The 20,006-nt window shown below is 38.8% G+C and overlaps 1 protein-coding gene across 1 annotated transcript in view; it reads right to left on the reverse strand.

The window, feature by feature from the left end:
- LOC140228958 (uncharacterized) overlaps positions 1-20,006 on the reverse strand; it is a 40,845-nt gene that overhangs the window by 20,682 nt on the left and 157 nt on the right. Inside the window, exons 1-8 of the mRNA XM_072309220.1 lie at positions 19,809-20,006; positions 18,059-18,265; positions 17,325-17,471; positions 16,318-16,662; positions 14,942-15,102; positions 2,307-2,420; positions 1,689-1,833; positions 897-1,180 (exon numbers count right to left, since the gene is read on the reverse strand). The exon at positions 19,809-20,006 is cut by the window's right edge and continues 157 nt beyond it. Coding sequence (XP_072165321.1) covers positions 897-1,180; positions 1,689-1,833; positions 2,307-2,420; positions 14,942-15,102; positions 16,318-16,662; positions 17,325-17,471; positions 18,059-18,265; positions 19,809-20,006 — 1,601 coding nt within the window. The remainder of the gene's footprint in view (positions 1-896; positions 1,181-1,688; positions 1,834-2,306; positions 2,421-14,941; positions 15,103-16,317; positions 16,663-17,324; positions 17,472-18,058; positions 18,266-19,808) is intronic.

The following is a 20,006-nucleotide window of genomic DNA, read 5'->3' on the forward strand; positions in this document are numbered from 1 at the left end:
CCCATCAGATATTGGAATGACCTCCCTCAAGATATCACTTCTTCCTTATCTTTATTCACCTTCAAACGCAAATTAAAACAGTTATTACTTAGTGGATACACACTACCAAGTTTTTAGCAACTTTTTTTTTTTTATACTCCCAGTCTTTTGTCCTTGTCCGCAGCACCAAGTTACTCAAGTTATTTAATGGTACCGATACATCTTTTAATGTATAGCTTTTTTTTTTTTCAAACACTGCGAGATCCGTATACAGTCTGGTTTGTGCGATATCTATGTGGTTCATTAGTTTATGACTTATCGATCTTTGTACTGGTATAATTTTAGTTGGTCAAGACAAACATATCCGTTCTCCGTGTAATTATATGCCTATGAACCCGGGAACCTACAGTTTTACAAGCTTTAAAGCTTTTATGTAGGCCCCATCATATTTCTTATACTTACTTGTGACATCTTCATATGATATGATCATGTACATGTGTCAAGTATATATTTTTTTCTTCTTCTTCTACAATCAATAGACATGATTGTCTATATTTTGTATTCTTGTTTTATTGTCAATAATTTTGGAATCTCATCATTGAGAAAATGGAAATGGAAATATGAAATAAATTTGAATTGAATTGAATATATATATATATATATATATATATATACATACATACATACACATATACAACCAGTTGCCGACTAATTTGCCGACCATTTGCCAAGCGGTCGAGGAACAGATTTTAACAATCACTACGAGAAACATTTTTTAAAGTGTCTGCGTCCACGTGCCGCGTCCACTTGCCAAGTATTGTAAATGTTTGCTGCACATTCATTCATGCAGCGTTTCTTGACCACACAAATCGATCCTTACGAACGTCATTTACCAATCTGCAAGGATATCATCTTACCAGGCTGAGGGACTCATTAGATTCTGTTGTGATGTTGAATCTGTCAAGTCGAAATCCCAGGCACTGTTGGAAGATGATAGCTCTCAAGACAAGCACTCCATCAAACCTAAGTTCTATCCACGGATGAGTATTCTCCTCAGCCGGTGTCCAGCCATGGCGTGGGTAACGTTCCAGTGGTTGGATTTTGAGCAGGTCTTCGTATGAAGTCCCGTTACCCAAATATTGAACAGGAATGCTACTGGTTGATGTGGCTACAGATGACGGCCAAAGATCGAAGTGGCAATCTACACACACATCATCATCATCGTTAAAGTTTATTGACGTAAGTTTTACCTGGTATGAAATACTAAACGTTTTTTTTTTTTTTTTTTTTTAATGTTCATTCTAAATCTACACAGTTAGTTCCATTTCTTGTCTTGAAACTCTGATCAAAAAGAAAAGTACACACGATTCGACTGTAAAATCTTACCTGTGGTTGGTCTTGACAAAGGAAATGGTCTTGACGAGGAGCATAGATAGTCATGGTTTTGACAATAATATGTTTAACCTATCTTTCTGCACCAGAGTCCTCATCCACTGCACGGAACAATTGCAGAATAAAAGAGAGTTGAATTTTAAAACTTACTATTAAGTCCGACAAATACATTTTGTTTAGTCGCATCAAAGCGCTGTACAATTGCACAACAAACGACCACGATCACATGTATGTATCCGACAATCTTCAAAATGACAGTATAATAATAAGAATATCACATAAGAATATCTTTTAGCGCAAAGGGAGAGTGTAATTACCATTTTCGCAGCCAAGTATTTCGAATCGCAGGGACACAAGCTCAATGGCCTTACTGCTTGGCTTGATATTAATTACTGACGTCAGACGTGGGCGACTGAAAAACAGAGAAGACACTTTTTGAGGATCCCAGGAGCCTTGAAGAACCTAGACAAGAAGATAAAAGACCAACAACAAAAACAAAGTAAGGATAATTCAATACTGATGGGATTCGCTGGAACATTTATCAAACGGCCACTTTAATTTTCCATACCATGACAAATAGCAACCGCTGTACTATTGGGTTACGACTAAACTAGGTTTGTATAACTTTTTTTTTTTTGGGGGGGGGGGGGGTCATCCACGATAGTCGTGCTGAAGCCTCCCGTCGAATTTCCTGTTTTACTCGACAAGAACGATATGAAGTTATTCAATGTACTGGAACATTGATTGATTGAGGGGAAATTGTTTTAAAATGTATTCTACATAATTATTGTAGGGGAAAGTCTCGAGCAAACGTTAACTCGAAGAAGTTTATCAATACTACGTTAAGTATGTATTATTCGTTTGTAAGATTTATTCTTTTTTTCGAAACTCGAAAATTAAACAAACAAATTGAAAAAAAAAAAGGATTCAAGTACCTCTTCATTTTCGTCTTCGAACGAAAATGTCACCGATGTCAGCCAAGTGCCACGGCTGTTAGGACCACCTTGTATTAGAACACCAGTAACGTAGTGAGGGCCTCCAAGGTTTACCTATAGGTACAAGGTAAAAGCAGGAAATAATCATCACCGTACTTTAAGTGTCATTTTCAATTTAAATTCTATTTTTGTGTTTCCATTATACAACAGCAGTGCTGTTCCATATTACAAAAGGCTACCGTTCAATTCTGAGATTGTTAAGAAAATAAATAAATAGCTGCAACATGCATCTTGTTCTTTACTATATATCAATTTTTTGGTCCATAAACAGTATCGAACCGCACTCGCATGAGTAAATACGAAACAGAGGGATTGTAAAGCAACATGCGATCCAAAATGATGGATATTGTGCTGTTACTTCAGTTCACAGTTATCTTTTTCTTATGTATTTTCATCAGAATGCAATTAACGAATATTCAATCTACCTTAATTTACATTTTGGTACATAAAAGAATAATAACAGAGCACAGAAGAAAAGCCTAAATTAAAAGTGACAAGACTCAGAAGAGAATTCTCGTCATAAAAAGAATCCTATTTTGTTGTCTTCTGGTCTGTGAATAAAGTGAAAGGATTCATTGAAGAGTTTTGATAGTTAATTGTGAAATCCTAAAAAAAAAAAAATGAAAGAAACACAAATAGCAAACGATAAAATGTACAATGATAGTTTCAAAACACACGTGATGTTCTTAAAAAATAAAAGTTGTCAATATTCCATAGAGCGTGTTTCTACTGAGCGACGAAAATTCGAGGTGATGCCAGCCGATGCGTGGTGATACCAGCCGATGCCAGCCGATGCGTGGTGACACCTCGAATTTTTCCTCAGTAGAAACAGATCGAGTAGTGGCCGATGCGCGCTGATGGGAGGTGCTCCGTCGTCCACCTTCTGAGGTGGTCGATGCGTGGTGACGCGAGGGACGATTCTCAGTAGAAACACACCGGGTAGCGAAATTCGTAGTGTACTCAGGCGCGGTGGAGCACCCCAATTTGCATGTCATTATCGCCCCGTTCTATTTGAATTTCCAACGGGCATCCACGGCTGCCCGAAACTGTGTGCATGAAAAAGTCAAATCTTTACCTTCTCCTTGTGCCGCTATGCGTGCCGCTAGTAAACTCAAACTTCCCATACTATCTAAGTTTTTAAAAACCTTCCTTTTGATGAAAAAATTATGAAATTTGCTGCACAAGAACTTGAGATATTAAAGCGTTTTGAAAATCACTTCTCGCAAAACATGCTCTCTTTTTTATTTTCCGACTGGACTATGGCCGGGCTGCGTGTTTTTTTTTTAGACGGCACAGATTGGGGAAACTAAAAATCTATCGGGGACCCTATTCCTAAACCTAACCCTAATCCTAATCCTAACCCTAACCATCAAACCCTAACCCTAACCCTAACCCTAACCCTAACCCTAACCCTAACCCCAACCCTAACCCTAACCCTAACCATAACCAAAAACCCTAACCCAACGTTTTTCCCATAGGTTTAACACGCGCCATGCCTCAATCTGTGCCGTCTTAAAAAAAAAACGCGGCCGGGCTCCAATGTGTCCGAAATTGGCATAAGTTCATCAGGCCTCAATCCATATATGGTGAAAGTTTTCGCTTGGTTCCACCTGTACTTTTTGAGAAATCAACTTGTTTCTACAGGGTTTGGAATAGAAAATTGTAGTCAGCGAAACAATTGAAAATGACGTCATTTTCCCCCCGTAATATTGGGCATGCGTGGTACGTGAGATTCAGGATTTCGTGCTCATTGTTGGTTTGCATGTGACGCAGTCAATTTTGCTGAGTGTCGCACGGCGGTACGGTGACTGCTGAGCTGCTGCCGCGCACGCTGCATGCAGCAATGCGTTGTTTGTGCTGTGACATGCAACGCTACAGTGACGCGATTATATATACATGGGACCGACCTGTACGCTTTGCGTTCGTGTCATTTTTGACATCACCTTCTGTTTTTTTTTTTTTTTTCCGACACAACCATGGCCGGGAATATTACGGTATAAAATTTAAAATGCAAGCAGATAAATAAATTTCGGTGTACTTTGTTCGAATGGCGCTTTGGTTCCGCAATCACACTTCGTGAATTTTAGGATGATTTTCGAGGCCTATTTTTGGTAATTTTGCTCGCCAGGTTTTCGCTAAAATTTCACATTTTATCATTGTCAAATCCTTTAGTGTGTTATATGTGCATATTCGGACATATTTTCAAATTCAAACTAACTAAATTTTAATCCGAAAATAGGTTTCCTTAAATTGTTATTAGCTTGAGAAGTTGTTTACATTTTCTTAACTACGCGAGTACATGTTGTTTACTTTATGCAAATGAGGCTCGGCTGCCGATGGATTTCTGCGAGATAATTGGGGTGCTCCACCGCGCCTGTACTGGACGTCTAGAATTTCTCCCCGCGCTTTTCAATCGGTTCATCGCACACACGCCTCCGACACATGTGTACAAAATACGTGTGTACACACAGCGAACGTTTTCGCATCATGCTTTGTACCAACTCGCTTGTGTACGTGTGTAGGTGTAGGCCCTATACGTTACGTTACATGTGAATTGTGGCATTCATCGTCTATGGTTCGCGTGATCAACAGCCTATTATTGCACTACTGAGCCCTCATCACATACTTTGATTTTACACCGCGTTATTTCATTTTATATCGTCTCGAGTCGCGAGAGTACTACATTAGTATGACCCCGTTTACAGTGCGGAGCCGGGCTCGGCCGCGGCTCTCGGCCGCGGCCGAGTCCGGCCTCAATTGCGCGGCCGAGCCTCGCAATTTTGTCCGTTTACACTGCTGGGCTCGGCCGCGCTTTTGATTAAAACCTTTCAATATTTTGTCGTAGTGGCGCTCTGCTTGTAAACAAACGCAATTTGGTATTGTCTGGTTTTCAGACCCTTTGCCAAATGAATTCCGTGGCGACGAAGTCGCCGTTCGGGCAAAGGCCTTTGCCGAAGGAAAAAATCCTTTGCAGGACAAAACCACCTTAAACTATACTAGTTTTCCACGTTGATGAGGTTAATATCCTGAATAGCGAAAGATACAGGCAGAGGGTTTGGAAGCCAGACTAAAATTGGCCGCGCAATTGGCCTCGCATTTGGCCCAGTTTGCGTTTACACCAAGAAGAGGCCGGGCTCGGCCGCGGCTCGGCCGCGGCCGAGACCACCTCCAGAGCGAGGCCAAATGCGAGGCCAATTTTGGCCTCGCATTTGGCCTTTTGCGCGTTTACACTGAAGCGGGGCTGGGCTCGGCCTCGCACTGTAAGCGAGCCTCGCACTGTAAACGGGGTCTATGTCGCAGCCTGGAGAAAATCTCAACTGGACCCTCGATCTCCAAAGATTTCTCATCAGTCAGTGGCAGGATATGTTAGTTCGGGGTATATTGGATGGGAAGACGAAGAGAAATGCCGTGGCTTATCAAAAAATAGCCGAGGCAGTAGCAAAGCAGGCAGGGCTCGTATTAACAGAGAGAAACAAGAAGACTGTCCAGGCGGCGATCAGGAACAAGCTAAAGTACTTGAGGGAACGCTTTTATAAAGCTGATAGGCTGAACACTTCAGGAAAAGGAATGGATGACATCCTGAAAGTATGCCCCCTGTATTACCAACTACTCCCCGTGCTTAAGGCTGATATGAGTAATGTAGGTACGCTAGAAGAAACATGTTGTCTCTGGTTGTTGCCATCTTCGTGTTGTTTACCCTCCCATAAGGCAGTGCGCGCGTGACCCGATCTGTGACCTAAAAATACCCGACTTCCGGAATCACCGCATTTGCACGTCACCTTTGCATCACCGCGTATTTTATCGCTCAGTAGAAACAGCTCGAGTGGTCGTAAAATACGAGGTGCTGCGTTGGACAAAATTCGTGGCGATGCGAGGGATGCGAGGTGTGTTGCGACACGGATTGTCGCCCCCGTCACGGATTGTCGTCTGGCGACAACACCTGACGCTTGTGCAGTTCCCAGTTTTTGACCTCGAAGGCGACAATCCATGATGGCAAAAAATTTGTTGCGACACGGATTGTCGCCCCGTCAAGGATTGTCACCCCGGGCTCGGGGTGGTTCCTCCGGTGTTAAGCTTTGGTGGGATGGGTATGACTGGTAAGTTATGCGTATGTGTGTGTGTGTGTGTGTATTTGTTGTGAGCTGCATGATATGTGATGTGTATGATTTGTAGGTGCGTACAATAAGTGACTTGTGTATGGGTTTCCGTATTGTTGTGTGTGTGTGTGTGTGTGTGTGTGTTTGGAGTATAATAATACAATACAGTTGAACCTCCATTATCCGGCCTCCCTTTATCCGGATCTCTCTATTATACGGACGCAATCTCGCCGTGATTTTTTTTTATTTTTTATATTATAATTACGGGAGGAAAGGGGGATTCCCAACTCCATGAGAACTCCTACACAAACACACATGAATTACATATACTTGATACATTTCTTGATAATCATTTTATCATCCCAAGAATTTATCAAAGAAAATGATTTCATTCTTGCAAACACAAACCTCTATTTTGGGGTCTGTTACTGAGTGTAACAATGAAAAGGTTGCAGTATACACATTACTACATGTGCTACTACAATGGGCTACATCAGTACATGTGTATGTATATGTACATGTATAAAGCATTGAGTCTCCCATATCCGGCCAAATCCCTTATCCGGATGAGCCCCGGTCCCGACTTGTCCGGATACGAGAGGTTCAACTGTATGTAGAAACTGTGCATGTGTGGTGGTTGTATAGTGGTAGTGGTTTGTTTGTCTGTGTGTATTCGTGTGCCTGTATGCTTACGTGTGTATGTGGTATATAGTGGCGTATGTGTATATCGAAGGGTATGTGATGGTGCGTGTTTGTGGGCGCAGCTTTGTGCCTGCATGAGTATCTGAGGGGTTTGGTGTTCGTGGGCTACGTAGGCCCTACGTATGTGTGTTGTGTGTGAGCGTTCGTGTGTCTACGTAAGGCCCCAGTCACATAATGCTCTGCGTCCGGCGTTACGTCCAAATAAGTCATTTTTTTTTTTTTTTTCTGCGGACACCCGGGGATCTCTTGCTGTCACCAGAGCATTTTTACAAAACATACGGGAAAAGATATGCGGGCGATACGGAGAGATACGACCAAATGCGGATACTTGCGTCCACTTGTTTCTACTTGCATAAACTTCCAAATAGTTCGGAACACTTTTCAGATTCAGATTCAGATTTATTCAACACTTTCAGTAAAAAACAGAGGAGAATACAGAAAATTGACAACACCACATACTATAACAAGAAAAGAATAATCACAATAAGCATCAGTACGAATATACAATACATTTGAAAGTGTTCGGAGACAGACAGAAAGGCTATGCCTTATATAAAAGTCCTGTCCCCATACTATTTCATTCATAAAATATTAAAATATTAGATGAATACATTTCTTTATGAATTAATACACACATAAATACGCACACACACACACACACACACTGACATATTTTATAAGAGAAAAGTTTATCACACCATTTCGGCATAGGGTGCCTACTGATTTAAAACATGCAATCTTAATTTTCTTTTAAACACATTCAGCGATGAACTCTGTCTTATGTCGACCGGAATATAATTCCAAATTTTGGGTCCATTAAAAAATATAGAACAATATGATGGCATAGTTCTGGCATAAGGCAATGTAAATTTATCGTTGATTCTCATATCATATCTTCTGTTATCACTTATTTTAAAATAGTTAATCAAACATTTTGGAAGCATCTTCCTAAAGCATAAATACATAAAAATTGCACTTTGATAATAATGTATATCATTAAATTTCAAAATCTTCAGATTAAAAAATATAGGCGATGTATGGGCAAGAAAATCACAGTGATGAATAATGCGGACCAGCTTTTTCTGCAATAAAAACAATCTCCTGGCATTGGTCATACCTGAATTTGCCCAAGCTATTGCACAGTAGTTTAAATGAGGTAATACGAGAGTGTTATAAAGAAGAAGCAACACCTTTCTTGACAGAAATCGCAATTTATAAAATATTCCTACATTTCTTGACAATCTATTGCAGACGACACCAGTATGTTCGTTCCATTTAAGTTTGTTATCAATTATTGTCACACCAAGGAATTTCATCGAACAAACTTGATCAAAATGTAAGTCTTTAACTTCAATCTTAATTTCGTTGATATCTATCTGTCTTTTCGTGGATACCATATAATTTGTTTTCTTTGCATTAAGAACAATTTTATTACAGTTTAACCTATCAAAAAATTTCAAAAATTCTTTATTAAAATCATTTTGAAGTACAACTGGATCTCTACCCTTCATGAACATACTGGTGTCGTCCGCAAACATTATTAAATGCAAAGAATCTGAAACATTACATATATCATTTATATATAACAAAAAAAGCAAAGGACCAAGGATAGATCCTTGTGGCACACTACATCTTATTGTCATCATATCAGATTCAATATCATATATTCAATATATATATATATCTATATATATATATATATATATATATATATTCAATCACATATTGCTTTCTTCTACTTAAATAGCTATCAAACCATTGTAGGTTCACTCCTCTAACACCATACAAATTAAGCTTTTGCAATAAAATTGAATGGTTTAATGAAACAAAAGCTTTACTCAAATCTAAAAAAAGACCAATCATTATTTCTTTATCATCAAAAGTATCAGCGACCTTGTGTATAAATTCAACAATGGCAGAAGATGTAGAATGTCCAGCTCGAAAGCCAAACTGCTTATTACTAATTATATTGCACTTTTCCAAAAAAAAAAAACCAGATAAACTATTATACACACATTTTTCTAATATCTTTGAGAAAAGAGGAAGAATAGACATAGGGCGATAATTACTAACTTCTTCTTTTGACCCTCCCTTGTGAATTGAAATGACCTTAGCAATTTTCATTTGATCCGGAACAATATCTGATGTAAAAGATAAATTGATAATTGAACTCAGTGGATCAGATGAAATATGAATAACTTTTTTTTTAAAATATCATAACATTAACATCATCAAAACCAGGACTCTTATTATTCTTGAATTTAGAAACAATGTCAATAATTTCTTTCGGTGTACATGGCAAAAAGAAAAGAGTAGATTGATTTTTGTTGACATACCGCAAGAAATTACCATTGCCTTGACATTTTGCTGCTAAACTTGGACCAACATTAATAAAAGAATCATTAAAAATGTTACCTATTGCATACTTTTCGGTAACAATACTGTTATTGCACTTGATTGAGGTTGGTAAAGTTTTTTGGGTTTTTTTTTTTTTTTACCCAGAGCCTAATATCCCATGTGTGATATTCCTCGTAATCTTCATATTTCCTGCAGCATCTTCAAATTTCTTTGTAAAATATAATCTTTTAGCTTTAATTTTCTGTGTCACTTTATTTCTCAATATCTTATACTTATCATACATATCTTTACTATATTTTTTCTTACATCTTTTATACAAACAATATTTCTTATTACATAATTTTCTTAATGATTTATCAAACCATGGCTTATTTCTAAACTTCTTTTTCGGAACTTTCGTAGTTGAAAAACACAAATCAGAAATATACATGAATTTTTCCAAAAAAGCATCATAAGATACATTTACATCATTATCATAGACATCCCAACGAGAATTCTGCGTCTCAGTAATAAAACGAGCAATATTTTTTTTCATTCATAACACGTTTCATCTTAATATCAGGCTTCTCATTTTGGCGTAAAGATACATTGGATATTGCAAAAATCGGGAAATGATCACTAATGTCTGCTACAATGACACCTGAGAAAATGTCTTCAAGGTCATTTGTTAAAATGCTATCAATCAAAGTAGCTGAATTTTACTGGTGATGCGTGTCGGACTATGGATCAAAGGATAAATACAATTTGTCATACAAATATCAAGAAAATTATTTACATTCTGAGAAAATGAAACATTAAATAGATTTAAGTTATAATTCCCTAAAAGATAAAATAATTTCTTTTCTTTATTTACAACTCTCAAAATTTCTTCTAAAACATCATTAAATAGTATTGCACAGATTGATCAGGTGGACGGTATACAACACCAACTATTATATTTCTATCAGTATTTTGTATCTCAACAAATACAGATTCAATATACAAAGTATTTACATCCAAATCCGGCCTTTGTTTAAAATTCAGAATATTATTTATGTATAATCCGACTCCTCCTCCTCTTTTTGATTCTCTTTCTTTTGTAATAAAAACGTAATTATCAGTATCAAAAAACGAATCATTGCTTCTCAGCCACATTTCAGAAATACATATCACTGAAAATTCTACATTCAACATATTAAGTAAGGTTATCATACCGTCAAAGTTTTTGTTTAAGCTTCGACAATTGCAATGAAAAATAGAAAACATATTTGATGACACAATATTTTGATTATTGAATTCATTTGGGGTATAAAAGGAGAGAAGGCTCAATTACATGGTCATCGCTCTGAATCGGAGATAAATATTCGGAGAAAAATATAAATTTAGTGATTGCTGATATCTTTCTTTGTCAGTCATCATCAAACATTCCAATGCACACACGCACACTCACACACACCATATACAAACAAATTAAAGACTCGTGTAGGAAAATTATAGATACATACAATAAAAACATACAAAAATATAGTTAAAAACAATAATCAAGATGGCATATTGGACCCTGGAGATACATTCCTTGTGTTTACATATGAACCGTTTATGTATATTTTTATATTAATTAATAGCACAAGATAAAAAAAAAAATGATTTCAATATGATACCTGTAATTTGAAGCAATGCTATGTGCCTTTACAGTAGATCAAGGTCTCTTTTCGAGTGGATCACCTTTTTCATCATCCCCCAAGCTTCTGTGGTCATTGAAACGTGGATCCGACCATCCATCGTCCAGGCATGCTTAATTTTGCTGTTGGGGGCCTTCATCTTGGAGAACGTCTCCCACAATAGAGCTCTCCTCAAGTCTGTCAGGTCTTCAAACATGTTGATGCATTTGTGCTTTTCTTTGGCGTCCTTGAGCTTCTTCCTATTCCTGAAGAGCATCTGGCGGTACCTGTACGAGGACAGCTTCACAATGATCGCTCTTGGCTTCTGTGGAGCGCTGTCAGTTGGGGGCTTCTGGCGTCTGATGCGATGGCTCCTGTCGATTGCAGATAGGGGGAGGTCCACACCCATCACTTCTTTGGCGATGCGAAGAATGGTCTCGCCCGTGTTCTCGATGTTGCCCTGGTCAGCCTCCGGAACTCCAAAAAATCTTACACAGTTGCGCCTTGAGTATTGTTCCTGATAATCTGTTTTGTTTTTCAGTCGGATCACCTCATTTGCATTTTGTTCTCTCTCCTTCCTCAGTTAGCTGATTTCCTTTTCTAAAGACTGGCATTTGCTTTCCAGGTCAAGTACCCTGCCCTCCTGTTATTCCAGCCTACTGATCACCTCATTCATCTTGGCGTCGACTGCCTCCTTGACAGCTGTTTTGATCACATGGAGTACATCATTGTCCTGTAGAATTTCCTTTATCAGTGCTTTGGTGTTGCGGGTCGACATAATAGGCAAGAATTCGGCTTGATGAATGAATAGCTCAGTGTTATGTAGCTGGCAAGGAAGGCGGGAAAAGGTACCAACACAGGAACGACGATGTGGGACTGTAAGGCTAGAGTCGATTCTCAGCAACTTGTCAGGATAAAAATGACAGCTAAAAAGTCTCTAAATGTAGTAGATCCACTCACTTGGTATAGGTTTTAAAACAATCTCCAGGTATTGAAGAGTCAGATGACGATGATTAAAACATGTAGTTCAGTTGAAAAACGTAAAAAAAAGAAGAAAAGGAAGAGAGAGTCCGAGAGAGTCACTTGCGGAGAGTTTCGACTATTTACGGAGAGTTGCGGGTATTTTCGGATAGTTACAGATTGTTATAAATAATTATGTACAATATGACGATCCCTGCCAAGTCAATGTATTATGACAGCAAATTTATCACATATTGGACTGTCTTACATTGTACACTGGGGAAAACTGAAATTGAATTTACGTACAAGTTGTGAAAAGTTTTCGCATTTCTTTAATTTGCTTTACAGTAATGAAAGATATATGAAATTTTGAACTTGAAGTTTGAATTTTATTTGTGCAGCTCAAATATGGATAAGCATCATAAATGTAAAGACTACATAACATAATTATACCACAAATTGAATACTATCTAGATCGATAAGTTAAACAGAGTAAGAAAATATTACTTACAGTCATGGAATAGACAAACTGTGGTTACGCTGTCATTGTCGTGATTGTGCAGCGATATTCATGACTTTCTGGGTTATGTTAAGGAGATTGTTAAAATAAAGCAAAGCCTATTAAATTTCCAGAAAAAAAATCATTAGGACATTCGGACACCCCTCCCACACCCAAATACAATATTAAAAAAATGTAATATCCATGGAGCGCAAAGTGGGTAAGACTATAGGGAAATACTAAATTCGTTCTCATTTTATATCGTTTATCGCTGTCCCACACCTTCCCGGCCAGAAAGTGAAAAAAATGCTGTCACCTCATCCCCAACCCAAAATTGCTTTCCGAGTTTCGAAAAATATACATTCAAATAGTACAAGGAAAAAATGTTCAGCACCAATGGTCAAGCGATGTCATGCGTATATGGGTGCCACCTAAAATGACCATATGTAAGAGAAATTTAGTAACTTGACTTTGCGGTTCTGCCTCTCTACCGCTCCGAGGGTGTTGTAGCATTCCTTCAGGTAAATGCGCTGCAGCTTGGCAACACGAGTTGTGTGGCTTCCCACGCGTCTCTGTGCTCCCATGCGAGTGGAAAACAGAAAACGTCGAAGGACGTAATCGTGTACAGCATCCGTAACTCTCCGCAAATATCCGTAAGCGGACGAAAGTGTTAACTTGCGGTTGATTTCGAATACTTACGGTGGACGTAAACGAACGCAAACGGAAGGGAGGTAAAATGTTTTGCGGATGGTCTGCGTTCAAGCTATGGAGAGTTACGTTCAGTTACGGGTAGTTACGTTTGGTTACGGTTACCTTACGTAAGTCTGCGTCCGTGGAGTCCCTCTGCGAAATTTGAACATTTCAAAATTTCGCAGGTTTGCCGCCTTCATTTTACGTTTCTTTACAGACGAGTTACGGACAGTTACGTCTACATACGTCCCTGCGGATGCCTGCGTCCACGCTGCGTCCCCCTGCGTCCACTCATCCGCATCTATCCGCGGCGTACGTAACCCATCGTAAAGCACTGTGTGACTGTTGCATTAGCACGCAGGAGATAATAGGAACGAAACATTCAAGCGACACAATTCCCACAAGACGCGCAGCGCTCCATCACACACACACACACACACACACACACGCACAAACGGACACTTAATATTATCATGTGCACGCGCACATACACACTTCCTTGAAACCTCACCATGACTTTTTACATGGCATGTTTGCATGGATGTAGTCATGTAAGCTATGTGTTAGTATTTCAATGACTATGTCCAGAACGATATTACCCAGCAAAATGTGCTTTAAGGGCGGGCGACAATCCGTGCCGCCAGCCCTCGTCACGGATTGTCGCCAGACGACAATCCATGACGGGGGCGACAATCCGTGCCGCCAACGCCCGTCACGGATTGTCGCCCAGAGCAGGAGGCGACAATCCGTGTAGGGGCGACAATCCGTGTCGCAACAGAGGTGCTCTCAGTAGAAACACGCTCTATAAGGACTCGCACACAGAACCATACTAATAATACGACTAGACATAAAACGCACACACACACACACACACACACACATACTAATGATGTATATGACACAGCATCAAATAGAAAAAGAAAACAAATAGCAGGGGTAACAAAAACAGGGTAAAAAATACATAGGTAAAGATATGAATGATATGAAAAAGAAATGGCAGAGAACCAGGAGAATGTAATTACATTTTCAATTGCTACTGGACGACCATAAGAAAAACAAAACCTGGACTTGACGTAAAGAGCTATTTCTAAGTGCAAGGATGATGACTTTAATAAGACAATCGGTTGAGATTCATTAATTCGTTTGTGTAAGATATTAAGAAGGGATTTTAGTCTGTTAGTGTTTAAAATCAATGATGGAGTATCTTTGATATCCTTACTAACTACTGCGAAGAGAGCTCCAACATTTTGTATACTTTTGTAGATGAGTGTGTTTTCAGCACATGAAGGTAAATTAAGTTCATCAGATCGATGGGTATATGGAAATAACGCTGTGAAATGACTGATTTAAGGAACATATAATCGAACATATAAGGGACTATTATGATTACTTTAATTGCACACGAACTAACTAGTTTAGATTGAATAAGTTTTCAACTTTCATGATCTTATTCTTAAACTTTAATTATCTTAGAAAAAAAAATCAAAATCAATGAATCTATACGAGAATGTCCAGCACAAACATACGTTGTTATACTAAGCGACTTCCCTGTAGTAATAACAACCTGTTTAGTATGTGATGATAAAAAGGCATAAAGTCAACAAGTTATTACTTGAAGCTGTGCATTACCACTATGATGGGATTCTCTTCATCAGGGTGAGGAATCCAGGAGGCGGGGCCGTGGAGTCGAGCCTGGTTTGGGGCGTGGTCCTCATCCTTCTGACTCGTTGCTGTGATACTGGAATCGGGAATCCATCCTGCCTCCATCCCCAGTGGAATCAAGCAGTGACCTTAGGAAGCGACAAATGGTATCGATCTCCTACAGGATATGTATAATTATGTATAAATATATATAGCAATAATAATGTCACAACAGAGAAATGCATTAAATGCCAATCTTGATTTTAATTATAATTAAAATCAAGATTGGCACTTAATGCATTCCTCTGTTGTGACATTATTATTGCTATTTCTAGTACTGCCAATACGCGGAGCAACTACAATGTTTATATATATATGTATATATATATATATATATATATATATATATATATATATATATATATTAACTACAGTAGTACAGTTGGGCGTGCTGTACATACAATTGATATCACATCTCAAGAAACAGACCTTCAAAAGCCGAAGGAGCTGCGTGTTTATATCATCTTTATCATTCGTCTATTTGAAAATTGAAACTCCCACGACATCAAAATGAATGCGCATTATTTCATTTCTTAAAGCTTTTTAAGTGTTTGACATTTACGCGTCTAGTGTATATTTGGGGCATATTGATATACCTGTGTCTTTTAAACGCGTACTTCATTATTGAAATGACTTCAAACAGGTTTCAGACTGTTTCTGACGCTGACAGTCGACCTAATTGCTTTTTTAACATTCACACCACGACATTCGAGTGGCACTAAAGCGCTGAAGGTTGTGGTATTTTCAACATTTCAAGAGCATAAGCCATGCATCATCGTATTTGCGGCTAACTTGCCTTTAAGCGGGAAAAAAAAATTAAAGTGGTGCAAAACGATTTTTGGCACAGGGGGAAAACACAACATCATCAACGCGTCAAGTGTTTGACATCTACGCGTCTAGATTATATTTGGGGCATATTGATATACCTGTGTCTTTTACACGCGTACTTCATTACTGAAATGACTTCAAACAGGTTTCAGACTGTATCTGACGCTGACAGTCGCCCTAATTGCTTTTTAACATTCACACCACGACTTTCGAGTGGCACTTAAGCGCTGAAGGTTGTGGGTATTTTCCACATTTCAAGAGCACAAGCCATACGTCATCGTATTTGCGGCTAACATGCCTTTACGCGGGAAAACAATATCTTCTTTAAAGTGGTGCAAAACGATTTTTTGGCAATGGGTAAAAAAAAAACCCAACATTGTCAACGTTATTCTTCCGATAGTTAGTGCACAACAAATGGCTTGCATAAGACTACAACACGCTATCAATCGTTAGACGATGTCGGAAACACTGCTTACCCTCTCCGAATATAGGCCTCAACTCTAGTCTGAAACCCTGGCCTATTTCTGCCTCGTCCGATGAGAATTGAATCCAAAGGGCTGTTTCCCACACGATAACATCAAGCGGAACATCACGCCCGGTGAAAAGTTGAACAGTAGTTTGTGGCCCTGTGCTGTTTTCACCCTTACGAACAAACAAGACGTCGCCTTCCCCAATCAGGTCAAAATCTAGGAAATGCAGCAAGATTCCGAATCCCTGTGGTACATTGACTGTCCACTCAATGTAAGCGTTGTTCTTGTAAGGCATCGGGTAGAATGGAGATGTCAATTCATGAACCTCTCCTTCGGTCAAGACGACTGGAACTATTAACAGGGGAAAATTTAATGTATACAATATCTTCAAAGGCACACAGATGCACACACACACAAACACATTATTATATACGCATCACATGTATGCATACATGTAAATATGCAATATTTATAACAGCTTGTGAAGTAAGGCATCCATGGAAAGCCAACAGTGTTGAGAATTTGGATTTACTCACAAGGTTAGGGATGTTCTCGGTGACTTCATTAGATAATTAATTCGTTATGATTTGGCAGTACATGTATTAAGTGCGTGTGTTTGCCTGTCTGTCTCTCTGTATATTGTTTGTTTGTTTGTTTGTTTGTTTGTTTGTTTGTTTGTTTTTTTTTGGGGGGGGGGTCATTAAAGATACTTTCTCCTCTCCCCCCCCCCCCCCCCCAAATTATCATCGAGTAACCCGTTTACGCTCTTATCTAGCAAATGCGTCTACTGAAACTACGAGCCAGGTGCATTTCACCTTTGGGTGCACTGGATTTTTGAAGTTTATTTTATTTTCGAATTTTGAATTTTATTCTGCTTGTGGCAAAGATGGGTTTGTTTAGATATTTTCAGAATATTTGTTCAAACAATATTCACAAATTAATACGTTCGAATAGATTATATGATTTTACATGATCTCTACAAAGTCCTGGAAAAGGAGACTAGATGTCCTTACGAGTAAACGCTGAGAGCTCAAGTTTGAATCCGCGTCGTCCGTCTGTCGGGTCCGTGCTCAAAAATATGGAAATGCCATTGACGGTGGTAGTAAGCTCATCAAAAGCTATATCCCTTGTCCCAGACCAAAATGCGACAATTGCTCCATCTACATGTGATACAGAAAAACAATCCACAATATTATGACCCAGCATTGTAATCCTCAACGGAATGGTTCGTCTTCCTTCATGATGTAGGCCTACATTCGTCTTATATCTTATCTATTCTATTAACAGCCATTTTACAATCTCATAATCTATTATGAACTCCATCAACAGGTATTTTGACATATCATAGATATTTTGGCATGCCCAATGCATTTTGAAATGCGAAACAACAACTCTAACAACAACAACAACAACAACAACAGCAAAACAAATAATCGGCTGGAAAAATGCTGTGATCACGCTGTGATCATTAACGCTTTGCTTCATAAATTGCAAACAAACTCAATTTCATACTTTCTCTCATACGCAAACTCAGTGCAGTGTGTGCATCAGTATTTGCATGCCAATTGGTTCTTTCGAACTGCGAAACGACAAACAAACAAATAATCGGCTGGAAAAATGCTGTGATTACCCTGTGATTATTAACGCTTTACTTTAGACCGCAATCAAACTCGATATACTTTCTCTCACACGCAAACTCAGTACAGTGTGTGCATCAGTATTCGCATGTCAATTGGTTCTTTCTTACCTTCTAGATACCATATTCCATTTAATACATAGACCCCGTCGTTGTCATTTGGCATCTCGAAGTCCAGGAGTTTCAAACGGATTCTGTATTGTTCTGATGTTTCTACTGTCCAAAGACGGTAGAAGTTGTTCGGATAATCATTCGGGTAATACAGCGATGTCAAAATGACACTGTTGTCTGGTCCGACGAATGTTGGTGCTAGGTCTCCTAACCATTGAGGAATTCATGGAAACAAAAATGGAATGCTTTATATGACTTGCATGGTCGATTGGATAATTCTCCTCGCGTCATTTCAGCTGTTAAGAACCACCTTATCATTTGGAAGTTTTTTCTTTTCCCTCTTCCGGGAATGAACAAGTTTCTCCAGGTTTCTCCTTCATAAAGTAATGTTGCTTGGTTTTTAAGATGGTTGTCACTGTTGTTGTTAGTTTGTCAGAGTGCGTCTCTTTTTTTTCTTAGACGTACGAATAATTACATAAATCGTTTTAGAGTTCATAGAGACATTAGTTCTGCCTTCTGCGAGACATGATATCATTCATGTGAATAGTTTTGCGAGTTCTAAGTGGTCCACGTCTTTTTGTAAATTCTGAAGTCTTCTCGTTAAACAACCCTGTTTCATAACAGGACATGCATGAAGTGGCCCACTTCCATCATTTTCCCTTGTTATTAAGCTAATCATTAAAATCATTTAAGGGGGAAATCCGGACCAGTGAAAGTAAGTCTGACCAGAAAGTGTAAAAATTTCATTTACATAACACGAAAGATTTGAACAAAAGCGGAGAGAAATCTTCTATGAATTTGTGAAGTTTCACTTAATTTCACACAACAGGTCTTGAACAGTGAATACAAACATTCAAATGAGTGAGTTGATGATGTCCTTGTCTCACAGCTTGCCACGTTCTTTATACACAAAAATAATGTTGGAATTTTTTTTTTCTTTGTTCAATCTTGACGCAATTTTGGTCCGCTTTCAAATCCTAATATCATATCTGACTGATCATCATTTTGAAGTTATTCAGCCGGGATTGGCATTATTTTTGACACTTTTAAAGCAGAAAAATCGAATTTTGATCACTTCTGTTTTTGTACATTATTACGGAAGGGAGGAAAAATATTGGTGGCACAACAACATGTCATACATTCTGAAAACAAACAAATCACCACCACCATACCAAACTTAAATAACAACAAAACTTGATTGCTCCCCTCGCCTCAAGCGCCATCGTCCCCAGTCTCCATCCATCCTCTCTGCTCCAACGTGGGCCGGACAGACCACACCCACTTTGCACAAATGCATATTCATGACAACATGATCAATGGAATATTGTGAGGTGATGACGTCACCAGCTCATTCATGTGCATCCACATGAACTGTTCGAGAATTGTTTTACATAGATTAACGAAAAATCAAAGTTAAATAACTTCCCTTCATAATTTTTACCCACTTTGGATCAAATTTTCACTGTTGTTTCTACAATGTTTACGAATTTTCCTTAATGCTGCTGTCGAGAAAAAAGTGGACGACAGAAGGCAGAAGCAAGAAAAGAGAAAATCTATTCAACGTAACTTAATCAAGCGCAAACTGTTTGCTGTAATTGTACTGCATATACAACTACATGTACACACAAAAAGGGTTATTCAGAGATTTAAAGAATCAAAAGAACGGGTCACTGTGTGAAACGACGAAATTTTGTGAAAAGCTGCGTAATTCACAATACAGGTACGTACACTATAAGTAATAACGACATACCTGGCTTTGGAATAGGGGTCAACTCAACTTCGTATGTTCCATTAAGTCCCTCGGTATAGGCAGAAAACACGATCCACATACGATTACTGACAGTGACTAGGTCGCCAGGAGGCTCGCTCCCGGTGAGTTCGAACCGGTAGGCTCTGCGGTTGTGAGGTCGGAGTCCGTCGCCGATGGTAAAATGCTCTATGCCGAGCA

The sequence above is a fragment of the Diadema setosum genome, chromosome 5 (genome assembly GCF_964275005.1).
Source record: "Diadema setosum chromosome 5, eeDiaSeto1, whole genome shotgun sequence".
Classification (NCBI taxonomy): domain Eukaryota; kingdom Metazoa; phylum Echinodermata; class Echinoidea; order Diadematoida; family Diadematidae; genus Diadema; species Diadema setosum.